This window comes from Varanus komodoensis, unplaced genomic scaffold (assembly GCF_004798865.1).
Source record: "Varanus komodoensis strain SLA01 unplaced genomic scaffold, ASM479886v1 scaffold10, whole genome shotgun sequence".
In the NCBI taxonomy this organism is placed as follows: domain Eukaryota; kingdom Metazoa; phylum Chordata; class Lepidosauria; order Squamata; family Varanidae; genus Varanus; species Varanus komodoensis.
In genome coordinates this window covers 20686235-20705548 of record NW_025335269.1, presented here as the reverse complement: position 1 = coordinate 20705548, position 19314 = coordinate 20686235, and the positions used below count along the sequence as shown (strand labels likewise).

The 19314-nt window shown below is 39.5% G+C and overlaps 2 protein-coding genes across 7 annotated transcripts in view; one reads left to right on the top strand and one right to left on the bottom strand.

Annotated features, from left to right (window-relative positions):
* The window catches only part of TOPBP1 (DNA topoisomerase II binding protein 1), a 33654-nt gene extending 29772 nt beyond the window's left edge, over positions 1-3882 (top strand). For all 3 annotated transcript variants that reach the window (XM_044456017.1, XM_044456009.1, XM_044456026.1), the window contains exons 25-28: positions 132-272; positions 1355-1444; positions 2367-2528; positions 3650-3882. In XM_044456017.1, coding sequence (XP_044311952.1) covers positions 132-272; positions 1355-1444; positions 2367-2528; positions 3650-3793 — 537 coding nt within the window. In that variant the 3' untranslated portion in view covers positions 3794-3882. The remainder of the gene's footprint in view (positions 1-131; positions 273-1354; positions 1445-2366; positions 2529-3649) is intronic.
* An 852-nt stretch (positions 3883-4734) lies between these two features.
* CDV3 (CDV3 homolog) lies at positions 4735-17783 on the bottom strand. 4 transcript variants are annotated; one of them, XM_044456040.1, is made up of 5 exons: positions 17163-17783; positions 13932-14011; positions 12916-13055; positions 11587-11740; positions 4735-10415 (listed from the first exon to the last, which is right to left on the bottom strand). In XM_044456040.1, exons 1-5 carry the CDS (start codon positions 17379-17381, stop codon positions 10289-10291), a joined length of 720 nt encoding a protein of 239 aa, XP_044311975.1. In that variant the 5' UTR covers positions 17382-17783; the 3' UTR covers positions 4735-10288. The 4 variants fall into 4 exon arrangements, with proteins under 4 accessions (XP_044311975.1, XP_044311972.1, XP_044311992.1 ...); XM_044456037.1 differs by having other exon boundaries at positions 11587-11743; positions 17163-17782; XM_044456057.1 differs by having other exon boundaries at positions 4735-5302; positions 11587-11743; positions 17163-17782.
* Positions 17784-19314: the final 1531 nt, after the last annotated feature.

Here is a 19314-nt window from a genome sequence, read left to right as displayed (position 1 = left end):
AAAACTCAGCACATCCTTACTGTCTTGATAAGTATGGCTGTATCTAAGCGACTTGCTCTTGCGATTGTTGTTTTAAATTTCCTGTTAAACACGACCAAATTCCTATGAATAAGAGATCATCATCATTCTAGGAGGAAGACTATGAATGGGGAAGTAACTCTATACTCAGTGTTCTGCCTGGGATCAATATAGTACAGAAGAATTTAGCAGTAGCAGCAATGAGATGGAGGAAAGCCATACAAAAACGGAGAGAGGAAACTGGCATTATTGAGGTATTTGCAAATCCTGTCTAGTTGTTTCTTTACTGCTGATGAAAGACTTTTTAAGATGTGCAGAGAAATCAGTAAAGTCACATTCCATGTCAGTCTCTAGATGTAGAGTGTGATTGTTGTTGTCACATGCCATCAAGTTACCGGTGAATTATGGTGACCTAGAAAAAAATGGATGCCTCCCAGAAAGTCCTGTCCTTGACAGTCCTGCTCAGCTCTTACAAATGCAAAACTCTGGCTTCCTTTATGGAGTCAATCCATCTCATAGTTGGTGCCTCAGTTCTCTTTTGCTGATACGGCTATTATTCCTGAAGAGAATGAATGTATGTTATTCTGGTGTCACAGCTTTTGACTAATCCACCTTGGTTGATCCTGCTAGGAAAGCAGGCCAGAGCCACTCTGGGTTCCTGGCAACATTTTCCTCTTCTTGTCTGACACTTACAAACCCCTTCACCATGTTAAGGTGTACATCCTAGATGTGGAATTTTGACTGAGGGAACCCAAAATCTCTGAAGCAATATCTTGAGTGCCTTTATCAGATCATTATGGTGTATGCACATTTTGTTGACATGTATTTTGTACATGATTGCATTGCAGAGCTGCATATCATCAAACATCATCACACTTAGTATAGTTCATATGTGGAAATAATTTGAGAAATACTAATAAGTACTGGTAGGTATAGTATCCAAAACTGCCATCATTATGAGGTTACAATTCATTCTCCTTGTGCTCTGCATTTCTTTGAGGATCAAACATCTCTTACTTAAAAGACCCATTCTGGATGGAAAGTGGGGCAAGAGCAGTCAATACTTGTACTGCTTTCCTGATGTGACCCCTCTCCCAAACTATTAGCTGTGGAGGCAAATCATAAAGGCACAGCTTTTGTGTCCACATTTTTCCCCCTATAGCTAATAGCAGTGTCGGGGGCAATTTAAGTTGGGTGAATCAACATCCAACTGCAGAACTCTTGGGTAAGATCTACAGTATATTAAACGTAAATGGAAGATTAGAAATGAAGCTTCTTTCAATGTGGAAAGGATAATAAATTAAGGAATTAATTTTTAATAAGCCTATCTTTGCAGGGAGCATTTAGTGGTTGGAGAGTTATTTTGAATGTGGACCCAGCCAAGGAAGCAGGCTTCAAACGTCTTCTAGAGTCAGGAGGAGGAAAGGTATTTCTTTGACTATCCTTTTGCCAATGTAGTTGGCAGTCATAGGAGGGTATTGGGTTGCTGCTGTTTGTTGCATTAGTGACTTGTGATTCCACACTGGCCCACAATCCCAGATCCATTCAACATACTCAAACCATTTCTATTGGTTTCAGTGATAAGAGTTGTAGTACCTGTTACTGATTGAAATCTATTCAGAGGAATAAAGTGAAAACAGTATTCCTGATTTTACAAATAAGATCAGAATCTTGAGTTGATTCCCTTACCTTCCCAAATCCTGTGTTTAAATCCCAGTTGAGCTCTCCCTTAATAGAATAAGTGGGTGCTTTTCACTGTATAATTCACATTTAGCCAGCCATTTCCTTAGTTGTCTGTGGCAAGTAATTCATGCCTCCACATTCCACCCAAGTCCTCATTCCCTTTTAGCTACTGACTCGTTGATAACAAAGACATCCGGTTGAACAGGCTCTAGAATGGCTTTGGAGATTGAATGTGGACAAGAGGACAGCTACCATGATCATATTATTTGAAAGTGTTGTACATTGCTAATGTTCCTTACCTATCCAGACTCCCTCAGCGTCTTCCAGGTTAGGAAGGACATGTAGACATGGTGTTGCTGAGGAAAGAGGGAGTACCAACATAGAAGAGCTATCAGAGGTGTAAGGAGGCCTTAGTCAAGTGGAATGGGCAGTGATCAACTATCATTAGCACTGCTCCATAGTTCCATAATGTACTACTAAGGGCAGATAAACATTTATTACATAGACTGTCCTGTTATTTGCAAGACAGTTTAGGATGCTGCACATGAGGTTATTTTGCAGTTTATTTCTGAAAACTGTATTGCCAAGGCTAGTAGAAATTTAATAGTATGCATATAGTATACATAAGGGTCAAGCAAAATCTCTTCATGTGTTTGAATTTTCAGGTGCTGCCTGCTCATTCGCTTCCCCCCTTTAGAGAAGTGACTCACCTTTTTGCTGATTTCAGTAAACTGAAACCAGAGAATATAAGAGTCAACATAGGAGAAGCTGCATCAAAGGGAGTGAACTGCCTGAAGCCGGAATACATTGCTGACTACCTTATACAGGTTTGCCTACCTGTAGCATGAGTTGTGTTGGTTTCCAGAAAACAATCTACATTTCAGTTTAGTGTGAGGAGACATCAGAAAAGGAGGCATCACTCAATTTAGTGTGAGGAGGTATCACTTCTTTCTCAGGAAAGTTAGGATCACATGATCAGGATTTTTGTGCCTTGGTGTGGTGCTGCTAAACTCTGCTCATTTCTTTTCCCTGCCTTTGCCTAGGATAGAGTTCTGTTGTTTAGCTCCTCTCCTACCTGGTTTGTTCATATTTTCCTCTTAATATGTTTAAACTTCTGGGTTCATGCAGAGTTGACTTGCTTATACAGCTATGTAAAGCAGTGACAGAATATCATTTTTGTTACACTTCTAAAACTTTCCACATCTAATAATATCCCCTTTATTATGGTTATTTTACTTGATTATGCACAATTGTGTTCACAAAGCCTTAGCCAATCCACAACCAGAGAAAAATTGTGCGCATGGTTAGAGAAAAGGTGAGAAAGACTCTTGCATTTCCCTAGCTTTGCATTGTGCTTCAGGTACAAGAGCTGTAATGATTAAGTTGCTCTTTACCTGCTTGGAGTGCTTCCAAATAGTGTCCCTAGCATAATAGAAGACATTGTGCAGGGTCATCTGACTAGATCCTCTCCCCGCTCCAACACCACCACCACCACCACCACCACCAAAACTATGTGGGAAAACATGGGGCAGTTATGAAGTCTGCTTTGTCTGAGCCCACTGTAAAATTCTGTGAATAAATAATAAATGCCTCATTTCGAGGTACTTTTGCTCAATTTTAGACAGGACAAGAAGATGACTTTTATTGAAAGCAGATACTATAATGCTATCAATTGGTAAATTCTTTTCTCCATTGCTTTTCTGCTGTAACAAACTGTCAGTTCTAGCAATGGCTAAGCCTGCAGGCAAGGTCCATGTGATACCAAGAGGATTAAGGTAAAGGCATGAAAAGAAAATGTAAGATAAATAACTTTGAATGAATGTTGGGTAGAAATGTAAGTATATGCATGTTGATAATGGGTAAGAAGGATCCAGGTAATAGAAATTTTGGTGCTAAAGTTAATGATACTTAAAATAGGATCTTTAAAAAGTAACCACTTTTTTTCAAGGACCCACCACCTCCAACAGAAAGCTATCGATTGCCAGAGGCAGTTGTCTCTCTTCAGAACAGCAAACAACATGGAACTGGATTATCTCAAAAGCGAAAAGCTCCCGAAGAAACACACACAGTAAAGCGATCCAGAATGTATTGAGATGACTGTTCCTTTAAAATATGCATTTCCTATTTCTATTTATATTGGATTTCTTTGAAAATAAAAAGATATTAAATGTTTTTGTAATATTGTGTGTGTATGGCTTCTGAAATGTTGTCTTGTTCTTTGTTTGCTCTGAAACATATACATGCAGCTCAAAAACATATGCTTTTGTTTTTCAGTTGTGCTCTTGGAGTTTATGCTGCTCTCTATGACCAACCCTGCCACTTCATGATTTAGTGGTAACCTAAAGTTATACCAACTGCTTGCAAGGACCTGAGGATACACAATACCAATACAGCATGTTGCCAAATGGTACAAGTTCCTTTTTTCCCTCCTGTTGCTTAAAACATGCACCTTAGAGGTCTGAAGTACACTCTAACTGCTATACAACCAGCTGTGGTGGGAGCGGAGGGAGCACCTTAAAGCAAATTTCTCCTAGTGCAAGTTATGAGTAGTTATCTATCATACAATGTCTTCTACTGCTCCTGTGAAAGAAATCCTTTTATGTAACAAGTTCACAAGAAAGCATGTTTACAGTAAACATGTGCAGATGCACACTGATACAGTTCATCCTCAGTCAAGAAATTGTTTTCCTTGTGTTTGTATACCATACTAAAGCAAACTGGATTCATCCTACCTTTTCTTAAACCAACTATATTGCTTAGTTTTCAAACTGACCAACATGTAAATAGCAAGATCCCATCAACCACTTGGAATTTTTCCCACTTCTACATCAACTACAGAGCTGAATTGTGCAAGATTGGTGTCCTGATTCTTTCTAAAGAAAATAGCAAGACATTAAGCATCAAAGTAAATAAGTATCAAGAACAGAACAGAGTATACAAATGGAGCTAGATGGTACAGCAAATGAACTTAAGATATACAGAAGCAATATATAGCTTTCTTTTGTTTTTACAAACCACTGTAAGAACAGTAGATTCATACAAACAGAGTGAACATAAATTTATTTCATTCAGGGAGTTTACAAAAAATTATAGTTCAACTTAATTTTCATGCAAAACCCAAGAACCTTGTTAATACAATTAGATCTGCAGAGTTAATCACATAAAACCAGAAGGAGATGCATAAAGATTGAAAACTTCAACCATGCCTTCTTGCAAAGTCCATTTTACATGATCCATACACATTTAAATAATGTTTTGTAGAGAAGCTTTCTATAGTAGCAAAATACTGTAATGAAAACTAAATTGAATTTTTATTGTGTCAGAATCAGCCAGATGTCAGCTGATTAGTTATATCTTGCACTTCAATAGCACCTTCCTTCAGGAAAACTCAAAAGCATCTTACAAACAATGAAGTCAGCCTCACAACACCCCTGTGAGGTAGGGAAGGATTCTTTTTACAGCCTAGTAAACTGAGGCACACAAAGATGTCCACCCACTTCTCTGTCGTATTTGGAACAAATGATGCTTTCCTTGCAATGGGTTCAGCTTTCTTCATCCATGTTCATGGATGTGCTCTTTGACAAGTTTTCATATTTAAACACTATAATAAAAGGGAGTAATCCATACCAGCAAAATTACTATATTTCATTTTTGATGGCATAAGTGACAACATTTCTAATTCTTAAGATTACTTAAATGTATGATTAGGTAAATGATTTTTCATTTCAGTAATGTTCTCATTTACTTAACCAATTCCAGATAAGAACAATGTAGTTTTGAATTTGCTTTGAGAGAAACCCCAATCCTAGAGGATTTCTTATCATTGTACTTTCCTCTCTTCTAACATTGAGCAGTTTTGCATATCTGGCAGAATGAGTTGGTAGAAGTGAAAAGAATTCAGGTTGTCCCACTTCAAAGTCATGCACAATTTCTGAATGCTCCTCCATACCCTTTTTTCAGATAAGTACACTGAGAAAAGTTTAGTGTAGTCCTCTCCCCCTTATGTGATCTTTTCCTCTGTAAGAAACATGATGTAGCATTCAAGATGTGAACCATCTAACCCTGCAGTCCAAAAGACACACAATTCTATCACCTCATTCTGTCCCATGTTGACTATCCTCATACTTGAATGATAGCTAGGCCAAAGGAGTCTTATACTGTTTTCTCAGAACATTCTCTACACCAGAACACACTTTATATCAAACAATTCTTCACTTCCCTTCTCAGACACATTATATACAATGCAGAATACAGCTGCATCAGTCTATTTTGAATTACATTATGTCATAGAAGGGAAGGAATCAATGCCAAAGCTTTTATTCTCACCCCTTGTAGTACATTTAATGCTTACTGTCAACTAGCATTGTGCTAGCTGTTTCACAACTTCTAAGTTGGATAAAAGGAATAGCCCTATTCAATATGGCATGAACTTTTGCTGTTGGAATTCGCCCCAAGAACCATTACTGAAAACAGTCAGATCAGCTGTCTCTAATTTGCTAGGCTTAGGCACAGTTTATCAAAAGAAATGCAAATTTAGTTTATTCTTTCAAATATTACTTCCAGTAGTCCACATATTCTGCTATAAGTATCAGAGGTCATAAGAGCGGTCGAAGGGCAACACTGAGCACTTCTATAACCAAGTCCTACTAAAGTAGAAAGAAAAGTGTATGGAAGATGCCATCCCTTCAGAAAGCTCTAACTAGAGTCTGAATGATGGTGGTAGGCTAAAGATAGATACTACCTGCCTGTTGCCAATTTACTGGCTATCAATTAGGAATAGGAGCCTGTATGCACACAGCCCAGTATTCCTCAAGTTCTTGAAACAATAGTTGTGTTCAGCACTCTGTGCAGCTAGACTCCTATCTAATGTGGCTTCCAGGATATATCCAGCAGGTGCACCAACAGTGTAAGGTGATCATGACCCCACACTGTGTATAGGCACTGCTACATCTGCACAGTGTATTGCAATTTCCACACTAGAGTAGCTCTACAAAAGCCTCTGGAAATTAGGTAAAGGCTCTCAAGCACTCCATTCCATGGGATCCCTTTACCAATACTTCCCAATATCAGGTGTATTAAAATTACGCAGCCATATACAGAATAAAAAGGCTATTCCACAAACTCTACTCTCAACATGTATTCCTTGTTAAGCTACCAACATTTTAAATTAAAAAAACAACCATACACACCTCACTTAATTGACCCTCACATTCATTTGTCCAAAGTTGGTTTTCAAGTGCTGACTGAAGTATAGGTTATGACTACTATATCAGTTTTGGACATGACAATGACATGGACTTTTAATAAAGTGTCAGTAATTCAGTGATGCAGCTAAAGATTGGTATGACCAATTAGTAATATGGTATACAGTCTACTAGAAGTATTTCTGTATTACATCCATCTATAGAATAAGTAGCTAAACGAAACAAGTCCGTAATGGATTCCTACAGGTCAGCTTTGATTTCAGTTGCAGAAATATTAGGGTATTTCTTGAAATTTTAGCAAGTGGCTACAGTAGGCTAGATCCATTCTTCAAGTAAATAGCCAAAAATCTTACTTGAGAGTTTACCAGAAATTAACTGAAAAACAGATGTCCAAAATATATCATTACCATTTGCAGTCCATATGACTTTACTTTTTCCTCACTTCTCAAATCTGCAAAGGAATTCTATAATAGGATATATGTTATCACAAAGAGAGCTAGTTAGGCTTCTATTAATGTCCAGAAACTTCAGTGTTAAGAGGGCAAAGATCACCTACAGAAATATAACTTGATCAAGTGAGGAAGACTACAATTAGCCCTAATGGGATAATTCAGCTGTATCAAATAACTAGGCATCTTATTTTTTAGGACTGTATCTTGAATTTAAAAAAAAAAACATTTCAGTGTTTTAGATAAATTTTAGTGGCTTACTATTTCAATCAAAGCATGTTCTTCAATGTGAAAAAAAACTGAGGAATCAGAATGCAGGGCAGGGGTACACTTCCTTTTCAGCCTCAAGTAAAACATCTTGTTTTGGCTCAGGGGATCCCATTGGAGCATGCAGATATTTTCCCTCCCCATCTCCCCATCCTGCTCAATTGGTATCTAGGATTACAGAGGGTTAAATCTTCTATCCCTATAAGTACAACCAAGTGCAGTTTTTCTGCTGCTTTAAAGCAGAAAAATGGCAATCTCAAAAGACAGAAAACAACATCTCCCCCCTGAAAGCCCAGGAGATCAACCAGACTCTGTGTTAAGTGGGTAAGGGTCTGCTGGCTTCAGGGTCATTTAGGGAGCACCCAAGAGTTACAGGGTTTGCAGATAAATCTACAGCTTCTAAAGAGTACTAAAATGGAACTGCTGGGTGAATAGTTGTTTCAGTACAAATACCTGTCATCCTCAGCAGAGTTGCTTCCTCACAAATAGCAAGCCATCAATTAATTAGCCACTTCACATTTGTCTGTGGTTTTTGCTAGTGGTAGTATGCATGCAGGGTGAGGTAGACCGTGACCAGACGTATCCAGCTAGCTGAGGGCCATCCATCCTTAGCAACAGCGTAAAGCTAATTCCAACTATTCAAAAGTAAGCTCACAGGATTAAATCAGACTTACTTTCTCATGATGTGCATAAGATTGCAGCCTCAAGTTTGAAGATCATGATCATACATCAGGTTTGCCATACTTATTTTAAATGATGCATGGTATCATGAAAACATGTACATTGCTATTTATTATATTTATTAATTTTATAATGTTATTCTGCTCTGCCATCTATGCCCAGTTACTCAAGAGACATTACAAAGGACAGCTTCATCTACCCTATCATACAGTATATGAAAACCTGATTCATGTGTAACAGCATTCTTAATAAAATGCAAAGTTGGGATTTAAAATTGTATGTTTCTGCTATGTCATCAAGTGACATACAATTTCACATAATTTTTTTAAGCTTTAATACCCTGCAAATGTTTTGTTGGCAAAAAGACACATATTTGGGAAAGACTCAGAACTCAGTGGTGTCAACTGCAGGTTTACTTCCAGTGATCTGGGCATCCACTGACCTGGCTTTATTTCTATATTAAAGGCAACTATTTAGTAGCTTTTTTCTCAATTATGACAAATCTCTATGGGAATGAAGACAATGCCATTCTAAGCAGAGAAAAAAGTTTGTTCAGTAAATTAGTAATTTCACATCAAAGCAGGTCTTTAATTGCAAAAGGCATCACATTTTGATGAAGTACCTATCTGTCTCACAAAGCAATAATTCTGTGAAGTCTGAATTCCTGCTCAAAACTCCAGAAAGAAGGTGGACTCTTGGAGGCTAGGGCCCCCTCAAGATTTAGAAGAGAGGAAAAAATAACTAGGATTACCATCTATATTCCAGGAACCTCTCCAGGAGTTGTTTTGAATTTTATTCACTCAATGTTATACAGTATACCATAATGCAAATATTAGCATACAAATACTTGCAGTAACTCTCCATGGTCATATAGGTCAGAAAAGTGACCTACAACTAAAGTTGTCACTAAATCTTCGGGCAGCAGAGGAAAAGTACATCTCATTCCCAGAATATTTCCACATTTCAACCAGTAAAAATCCACAACAATGGACATTTTTCATGAGACATAATTATTTCCATCCTGCAAATACAATAGTGTGTGCGACCAACAGCTGATACTTGCCATAATACATTGTTAAGGCTAAGTATATGGCATGTTTCCCCAAAAATTGAGCTTCCGATATTAGGGGAGCACAGACATTTATTGGCCATTGGAAGCAAACTACAGAAATCCTAGTCGTCACTTGGAAAACCATTAAAAAAAAGTATGGATAGTCTGCATATTTCATGCTGCTACTTGTCTATATTGCAATTTCTCAAGCCAGGAAAGTAATTAAAGAATGTACATAGCTGACACCAATTAATATATGCAGACAAATATCCCTACATTTTCTACCTGGATGTGTATTTTCTGGCCACCTAAATAAAAAACAAACTACAGCTCAACACTATACTGCATATGTCTGAAAGTGGTATAGACTAGAGGTTCCCAGTAAATTATGGCTACATATGAAAGGATGTAATAGATGGGGGCAAAGGACAAATTGCTCATTTAAGGTCACTTAAATTTGTCATCTATAGTAAACCAGAACCCAAATGGCTGACTTCTGCAGGGTTTCTGAGAGGAATCCAGGAGAGCTGGTTTCGAGTTTCAGATGGCCACTAAAGAGTTGTAACCTTTTCCAGAAGTTGTGATCCACATGGTGTCCACAATGAGTGCAGCAAGTCTGAGGTAGTCAACCCTTACGAAGGCTCAGTATCTGAACATAAAAAAATGTGAAATAACCACCGGCTGCAGAGTAAAACACTTGGGACTCTTGTTCGACCATTTACATTAATTTCCCTCATATCCAAAGAAGAAAGTCAGGTGTACCAAATTAAGCATATTTCCATAGTGCAGAAGAGCCAATCACGTGAAAAGTAGTCTGCACTTGATGCAGAAGATCCAGCAGAAATAAGACAGCACATTCATAATAGGTGTAGTTTAGTTACCTTAAGACTGGAAGGGTATCAAATAACCACTGTAATTGTAATGTGTGTGCAGCTTTACTGATCCCCAAGCACTGCATATTGGTTGTCTAGCTGAAGTTTAGTTGCCTGGGTTTTTGAAACCTCATCCCTACCTCTAGTTTTGTGTTTTACTACTTCAAAGCTCTTCTCCATTTCTTTATCCCTAAGGGAAAATAAATGTAATCAGTAAGTGTCTTACACACACTTTCCCCCTAGCAATATTAATTCAATGACACTAGTTTTGGCTGCAAAATTCCATGACCAGGGCCAATGACAATGTATAATGGGCCACAAATCCAGGGAGCTACCCACAGGCATGTCTAAGGGCTTGTGCATGTCAGTAGGATGACATTTCTTTGAACAAACCTACATGCCTTTTCACAAACTGCTTTTGAAACACCAGTGGTAGAACTGCGAAATGCTGGAGAGCTAGTGGTGTAGTTCACTGGACCATGGCCAGAAGCAACCATCCTAATACAGACTCCCATAGAAGATTTGAACACTGCCACAACAAGCAAACAATATGGATGTTAACATCCTATTGAAAGCAACACTGAGTAAGCTGTTCCAAAGCACAGGCCTAGACCCAAAGAACTGTATGCCCAAGAGCAATCTGAAGTTGTGTTCCTCAAACAGAAGCTCTTCATGCTGCTTGGCAAACCTCTTCCAAAATATGCTGCATGGATTCATTAGTAACTTGCAATATGGCACCAGAAATTCCACCAAGCGCACCCAAGATCTTGGGAGCATCTGAAGTTGCTCTCAGGATTTCAGTTACAATCCCAGGTTTAGTGAGAAACTGGGAGGAGTCTCCCTGTAACAGCTATATGTCAGTATAATTTATTCTACAGGCCAAAAACACGCCCCAAAAAAAAACCAAAAACAAAAACAAAAGAACCCTTGCAATATGGTTTAAGTTGCAATTTAGCAGAGCAAGCCACCTCTTAGGCACAAAATTAAACCAATGCCTATCCATTCTGTTAATATATGAAAAGTACTGGAGTCCTGCAATCAGTGATCTAAATTTAAGATCATACAAGGCTGCAATATAAAATCTTGAATGGGCACAGACTGAGCCTTCCAATTTTCTACCATCCCACCCCTCTGAACAGCTTTCTTTAAATTATTTAGAAAGTCTGTTATTCAAATGTATGCAAATTCAAACCATATGGTGGAAAACAGCACATTTGCACCTAAAGCCCATTTGCTGCTTCTGGTCCAAGTCACTCCACATACTTGTTGATCTCTGGATAGGTTTATGAAGCTCTGAAGAAGTGGCTGGGTAGAAAAAGCAACTTCAAAATAATTCTGCAGAGTGCTATTACTATACTTACTTTCTAGTATCAACATGCTTGGCAGTAGACTGCAATGATGGAAACTGTGTATCGCTATAGATCTCCGGGGGTCCTTGTGGCACTTTTCGTGTCCTGCCTTCTCTTGCACCAGGTGGCCTATATACTCCACTGGACTGCACTGGCTCTGGGCTTTCTGCTAATGAAACAGTTTTAGAAAGATGCTATGGAATTAGATGAATGAGGTACTTTCAGTACCAGAATAATTCTGGTATACATCAAATCTGATTCCAGTTAAATCAAGAGATTTATTCTACATTACAATAAATCACATGGTATGGGGGAATCTTTTTTTTTTTTTAAACACGTAGCCTATTATCATAACTAGTAAAAAAAAATGCCACCACCTCCCTGCTGCATTCAGGTCTAACAAGAACCATAATTTGTTATAGGCTCTCCTCTGTTAGTAATGAAAGAAAATTTCACTGCTGTTTGAAAGAAGCCAGCTTACCTATTTCACCCAAATATGGAAAATGTTGTTTGTACAAAACATAGTTAACAAACTAGGATTATCCAATACAATGAAGAAGGTAATTTATTTCAAATTGCAAATAGAAGGTTCAGATAAGTTCCGCCTTTGTGCTATGATTTACCACCATTGTTTGAAATGATGTCTAAATGTTACAGCATCAGAATCCAGGACAGTTTCAGATGATACATAATGTTCCTTTTTTAGAGTTAGTTATAAGGAGGCTTGTAAATTTATTAGTTTAATTAAGACAAGAGCCTATGCTGTCCAAGAAGTATATCAAGCCAAAGAGAAACACCCCTTTTGGGCAAAGGGAGAAATACCATTGTATCTCCTGCTAATTGTTCTAGCAAAACAATGAATAGTAGTAATCACATATTCTGCTGTTACTATCTTGCTACAATATTATGAGTGCATATTCTTCATTCTCCTAAATGCTTGAAGTAATAAAAATTAAAGTCTAATTATTAATAAACCTGAAAGTTCTGGTACCTAAGAATTTGATATATCCTTCCAACAATGGGTATAAGGTGCTATGCACAAAAAACGACATGTAGTGATAGAGGGTTGAATTGTGTTATACAATTTCTACTTACCACTGAATGGGTAAACATTAATTTGGTTTTAACAATACAGACCTACTACATTCACTATATAATTCACCATTTTCTCCCCCCAAATACCAATTTTACCCATTTGTATGAACTACATAACACAAATGTTTGAACTTGGCATATATATTGATTAGCAGCTATAAAAAGCTCAAATTAAAATAGAAAGCCCAAAACAGACAGTTTAGCTGACATTCCTTAATTAGTAAATGAACATGAAGCCAAACTCACCGACAGTTTCAACAACTGTTGTTTGTTGTGTAGGAGCAGATTTATTCCAAGGACCAGACACCTTATCCACACACCCACCTGGTTCTTCACTATTATCGCTTGGCTCTTCTTTTTTTTCACCTTCATCATCATCTTTTTCACTGATAGGAAAAACACCATCACTTGCATCAAGCATGTATATTTTAATACATGGTACATTTGGCCAATTGTGATATAAAACACAGTGCTCCTGAAGTGTTCCAACCCTGTGTATCATCAACCAAAACATGATATCTGATACTAAGAAAAACTATCAAGTAGAACATAAGCACTTCATCAAACTTTGTGCCTCTGGTTAGTAAAGAAAGTGGGTGCTAAGGATTTAGGGCTAAATAAACCATATATCTCAAGGTGTAGGAGAGGTCATTATGCATCGCTCACACTTGCTTTAATGGACATCATACAGGATAGTATTACTAAGCAAAATGAAACAATAAAAATATTAAGTATAAATTCAATCACTCTGTTTGGTTCCTGGTACATCTAAGCCCTGACTTCTGACTGTCTTATTAGGACAGAAACACACCAAAGATGCCAGTTCAGATATAATGTTAGACAAACTATGGACAGAGGCTTAATAGTTTACCTTCTTCCACTAGTGGGAGGAATGAAGCAAGAGCAATCAATCAGCACATATCAGCAAGTCTGCTTGTATTAATGTGTGAACAGGCCCAATGACTAGGAACAGAACTTCCAGAAATGTCAACAGGCTGTTTTGTTAGCCATACTAAGCACAGAAATATTAAAAACATTTTAATAAGATATAGAAACATGCAATAATGGCTAAAATGTGCAAACATGCAATGTGATTGCACTGAAGCAATGTAACATGTCACAGGTTAAATTTAGAAATATTACTTGATTAGATGCTTTTCTTTACCTGGACTCTGAAAATCCTATGTGTAATTGGTGATACCCATAAAACTAATTAGGAAACTATGGATATTCACAGATATGTCCTTTATAGACAGTAATACCTAATTTGCATGGATTGAACTCTCAGACCACTGTAGTCAACTATTTCTTCTTGCTCAAATTCCTTCCAGTCATCTTCTTCCTGCAAAATGCAAACATTAGACTCATTATCAACACTTCAGATTATTTTGCTGTGTCAGAAGCAGAACACTCCCTGTGTCAGAAGCACAACACACATTTCAAGTGTTCACATATATCCCTAAAATACATTATTTTTATTGCTACATTGCATTTATATCTAAACTTTCTTCCTCTTGCAAAAAAGCCAAGGCAATCTTCCTCTCCATTTTATCTTAACAACAGCCCTGGGAGGTAGGTTAGGCTGGGAAGCAGTGAATAGTCCAAAGTCACCCAGATTTCATAGTTGAGTGGGGTCTAGAATCCACATCTCCCACCTCCCAGTCCAACACTATACCACACTGTCTCAAAACAGTAGTCGTGAGTACTGAGAGTAATTTGCTTAAACGAGTGTGACTTGTTCCGTTGCCTGAACCCAGGCAGCATGGCTTGTTAGATGGAGCAATACTGGGTTATTTGAGAATCTTTTCCTGATTCAACAAGCAACACTGACCAACCTGGCACAACACAATGAGCCAAGAACAGGCAGATAACTATGTGAATAGCACCGAGCTATGGTGACAAGATCCATGGCTATGTTACACTTCTAAATAACTAATTCAAACCATGACCCAAGTGATTTATGAGTCTTAACTGGTTTTTATTTAACATTATGTTATTTTAATGCTATCCAAACTGGGTGCCTGATAGGAACAGACCTTAATAGGTGAAATATTTAAAAAACAAAACAAGCGGCATATCGCTTTACAACTTAAGTCTTCTTTCCAAAAAATTAAAACCTCTTTATGGCAGACATAAATGTAGTATACTGCATGAATTTTTTAGAATGTTATTTCTTGCTGTATTTCTTTCATTCTGTTGCAGTCTATGGTCCCAGAGCCAGTATTCAGAGTGCAGGAAACAATGAAGAACTGAACATCCTATCATAAAAGTGAAATATGTGATCTTTGGATCAAAATCCTTTGAAGTTATGATTTACCTACATGAAGAAAATTAAGTTTCAACTGGAAAACCATTACCTATGGCAACAAGGATTAGGAGCAACCTCTCGCCTGCAGAGGCTTTGACACATTCTCCCTCCCATTTCTGCACACAAGAGAAGACTAAGAGCTTCTACCCTCTCTACCCATAGTCTACCATTATGTATAAATGCGTACTTTCTCCTAACCATGATGCAATATTCTGTCTTCAAAAATGAACATAAAGGCTATTACTCTCCTCCTCTTACAGACAGAGAATACAGAGAAGGAAATCACATGAGCCTGAGGCTAGCCTTAAATTGCTCATGATCATCTATTCAAAACCATGTTTTAGATTATCTTAGCTGAACTAGGGGCTTGCAAAATGTTTAGCTACTCAGAAATGGTTACAGTGATAAAGAGATTAAGCATGATAATGGAATTTGATAAAGATTTTATCCCTTGCTATTTCCTTTGCTCTGCTAGGATGAAAATGTAATACCAGTTAAACAGTCTTTACTTGGTCTTATTATTGATATGAATGAACAAGGGCTCATGGAGGCTGTTTTAATCCATTCATTATGGTACTTGCTATTCCTGGCCAGGTGTATGCAAGCAACTGGTTGCCACAAAGTGATTTCTTAAAATACTACTGGAAATATCTTTCTGGACAGACCACTGAGACGTGACTATGGCTACATGACAAGAGCACGATGACCATTTCGAGCAGCAAAACAATTTAGAGTAGAGTTTATGTAACTACCTGTTCATTTGTAACATTTAGGAAGAATAAAACTTGATGTGACAAAATCACAAGCAGGAGGTTGCACCTGATGGTCACTTTTGCCCCTACCAACTCTACTATTCTGTGACAAAGGTCTGCTTTAGTGACAATAATGAAAACACATGACTTAAACACAGCTCTGCCCTCAGTTTTTCAGAATCTTGAAGATTCACAGCCTCAAATCTTGAAAGATATTAACCATAGATGTAACTCCAAGAAAATTTACAATTTTGCCTTTTTTACGCTTGGAAAAATATAAGGGGAAGTTAGTTATACACAGTATGAAAAAAGCATATAGAGAAAAGTTTTTCTCCATCTCAGATGGTCATCCTAAGAGGTCATCCAGATCCATTTCTTGAAGAGACAGAAAGTACTTCTTTACACAGCTCATAAACTAAAACAAATTTTGTTTGTTTACCAATATGAACAGCTTTAAAAGAGGATTAGGTAAATTCATACAGAATAAAGTTACCAAGGGCTGCTAATCAGGACCCTATTATCTCAAAGGTCATACATCTCTGTATACCAACTTCTGTGGAATATAAACTAGAAGATGCTACCACTTCACGTCCTGCTAGTGGGCTTCCTAAAGACAGCTGGGCAGCCACTGTGGGTACAGAACTATGGCATTTAGCTGTTATGGATCAGGTAACACTTCCCCAGCCCCTGAAACAATGTGTATGAATTTGAAAGTACTCCTAGATTTCTACTGTCATTAGAAGCTCAAATGATTTGTGGCACAAACTGCCTTTACCAGCTTTAGCTGTTATGTCAACCATTCTTAGAAGGCAATAAAAGGTCTACTCCTGTAACTGATGGTGAATACTCCCCTCTGCTTAGCCTTCATAGCCATGATTTTAAGAATGCAGAAAGTTTCCTCTTCTACCAGCTAGAAGTTTAACAAGCTCCAGGAAAGCTATGGCTGGGGTTGCTACAGCCATGAATCCCGATCTCACATGATAAAACTCTATGAGTAATGAGAGTTTAAATAAATTCCCAGGTCAGTATCTGACAGCATGCCTCGATCCCACAGTGAGAACAGAGGCTCTGCCACTGAAACGACATGATCTGTTACGGGAGAAGTGGGCAGAGCTTCCCCCCACTCCACGTTCCCTTGTGGCCTTACACCGTTCAGTTCCCAAAGAGGAGGGGCTCGCAGGATCCTCAAGCTCAGTCACCTCCCTAGAAGCAAAGGAGACTTCCACACGCCTCATAGTAAGGTCTGGCTGACCCCGCATCGGCGCCCTCTGCCGACAGGAAGCTACCAACGCCCACAGGAAGCTATCAGCCAAAGATCTACTCCTCCTCCTCCTGCTCCCCAATCTCTCCCCCCATTTTCCGACACCCAAGTTCCTGGCCATACTCGAACTCAGAACCCACCCAAATTGAGTCTCGCACCCCCGGCCTCTTACCTTATATGCCACCTTAGCCGTGGCGTTGGAATGAGAGGCCGCCCCAGAGCCCGTTTCGGCTTGCCGGCTTCCCCCAGTCCCACTGGCGGCAGCGGCGTTGGAAGAGGCGGCCGAAGAAGCCGCTGCCGTGGCACCTCCCCGGCTGCTCTTCTCTTTCCGTTTCTTTTTATCTCGCTTCGCGAAAAAGTCGTCCAAGCTCCTCTCCTCAGTCTCAGCCATGGCGGCAGCTGAAGCGGCTCCTCCTAGCGCTCCGGTTCAAACCGGTTATGACTGACTGACTGACCCGCCGCGTCCTCCTCGCGCCTCAGGTTCTCTCACTCAGGAGAGCGGTTGGGGCGCGCCAAACCTTCAGCGACTGCGGGGGTGCCGGGAAGGGAAGTGGCGACCCTTCTCACAGGTGAGAATCCGGCACCACCCAGCAGCCTCACGTGCTGCTTATATCTGTCTGGTCTCCAGCCGCTCCCCTGTTTATCTCAAGGTAGGCGAGATGGTACAGTCCCAAACCGCCGCCACCTGCGCTCTTCTTTCTTTTTTAACTCACACAGTGGAGGCGTTCGAAAGAGAATCACGGCGGCTTCCGCTCTCCACGTTGGTGGCCGCCACTTGACACAGCCAAAGGAAAGGCGGGGGCGGGGGCAGGCAAGAAGAGAGAGAAGGGCGGAGTCAAAAAGCAGGAGCTTCTCTAACGTGGTACTCTAGGCGACTCCTTATTGGGTATCGTTGCGGGAAAGCCGGAAGACGCATGCGCCGGTCATCCTGCCGGCCAACCCGCCGAAAGGAAGAAAAGGCCTTTTGAACCAATAGAAAGGTGGCAGAGGATGGGCTTGTGCGTATTGAAGAGCGTCGCGGTAGAAAAGGACGTTAGAACCGGCGCTAGTGATTGGTCCACTGTGTGCATGCGTGTGGCGAGGTCCTCGAGGGATCGTTGGCGAGAAACGGGTGGGGTCGAACGCAAGCGGTGTGGTGCGCATGGTCAAGAACTAAGCCTCGCGCGCTGAAGTGACGTTCTAAGCTGGAGCCCCTTGGCCTACAATTCCCATCATCCCTCACCACAGGCTATGCTAGTTAGGGCTGATGGGATTTGTGGAATAAAACATCTGGAGGGCAACAAGTTGCTTACTCCTGCGGGGCTGGGGCTATGTTCTGTCGAAGTGCAATTTTGGCCACGGTTGTTCTGGTCTTTTCTGCGCTGAGCACAGATCAAATGGAGAGCATGGGGAAAACAAAATAGGATTCCACTGGGTTGTTCTTCTGGCTCACCTTGCCGCAATTTTGTATCCATCTGTAGTTCATCGTTAATTGGAGAATGAATCCACATGAAACGTGCCTCCCGTGGGATTATCGTGCCTTTAACAGCTATGTGCTACGCAATAATTCAACATTGCATTTTTGTGAGGGTGTTTTTGCTGTTGTGTAGAAAATTTCCACTCTTGTTCCTGCATAGCAAGTTTCACAATAAAATTGTGAGCAGTACACTTTGTGCCTTACACTGCAGGGCTACAGTTTTCACTAAAACACGTAACTCCAAAGCAGGCCAGTTGGACTTGTCACTTTGTAGAGACAAATCGGATGTTTCTGCCTAATAATGAAGTAGATTCCAGTAACATTAAATGATAGGTTATTTGATTCATCATGACTGAAGAATTACTTTAAATAATTTAAATTCAAATTGGTTAGGAAGAAGCACATAACATGGGACATATTTTGAACCATCCCTATTTTATAATGTCCCTTTTTCAACAAGAAGAATGAAGGAGTCAGTAATGACAGAAAGCTTGATGGCCACCCAGAAAGCATTAAAACTAGAGAGCGGCTTTCAAATTTAATAAATAAAAATCAGAATACATATATTGAAACTTGCTTCATTTGAAATTCAATTTAGGGGCAAATTCCTTATGCAGTTTCTGGCCCATGGATTTTTTAGATGAAGGGAAACTGCTGGACAGGCAATGCAGACACCATTGTTTTGGTCAAGCTTCCAGTGAGCTACAGTGGTATCTCGGCTCACGAACGCCTTGGTTCACAACCAAATCTGGTAGCGAACAAAAATTTCATGAAAAATTTGACGTGGGTCACGAACTCTGCATTGGCTGGCAAGCAAGATTGCAGCCATCTCCCCCCACACCCACCCCTGAGTGGGGAGATGGCCACA

Coding starts and splice junctions, on each gene's coding strand:
- CDV3 (XM_044456037.1), bottom strand. CDS start 17,381: ATGGCTGAGACTGAGGAGAGGAGCTTGGACGACTTTTTCGCGAAGCGA. Junction 14,012..17,162: donor CGGCTAAGGTGGCATATAAG/GTAAGAGGCCGG, acceptor TGCATTTTGCAG/GAAGAAGATGACTGGAAGGA. Junction 11,744..12,915: donor AACAGTTGTTGAAACTGTCG/GTGAGTTTGGCT, acceptor CTGTTTCATTAG/CAGAAAGCCCAGAGCCAGTG.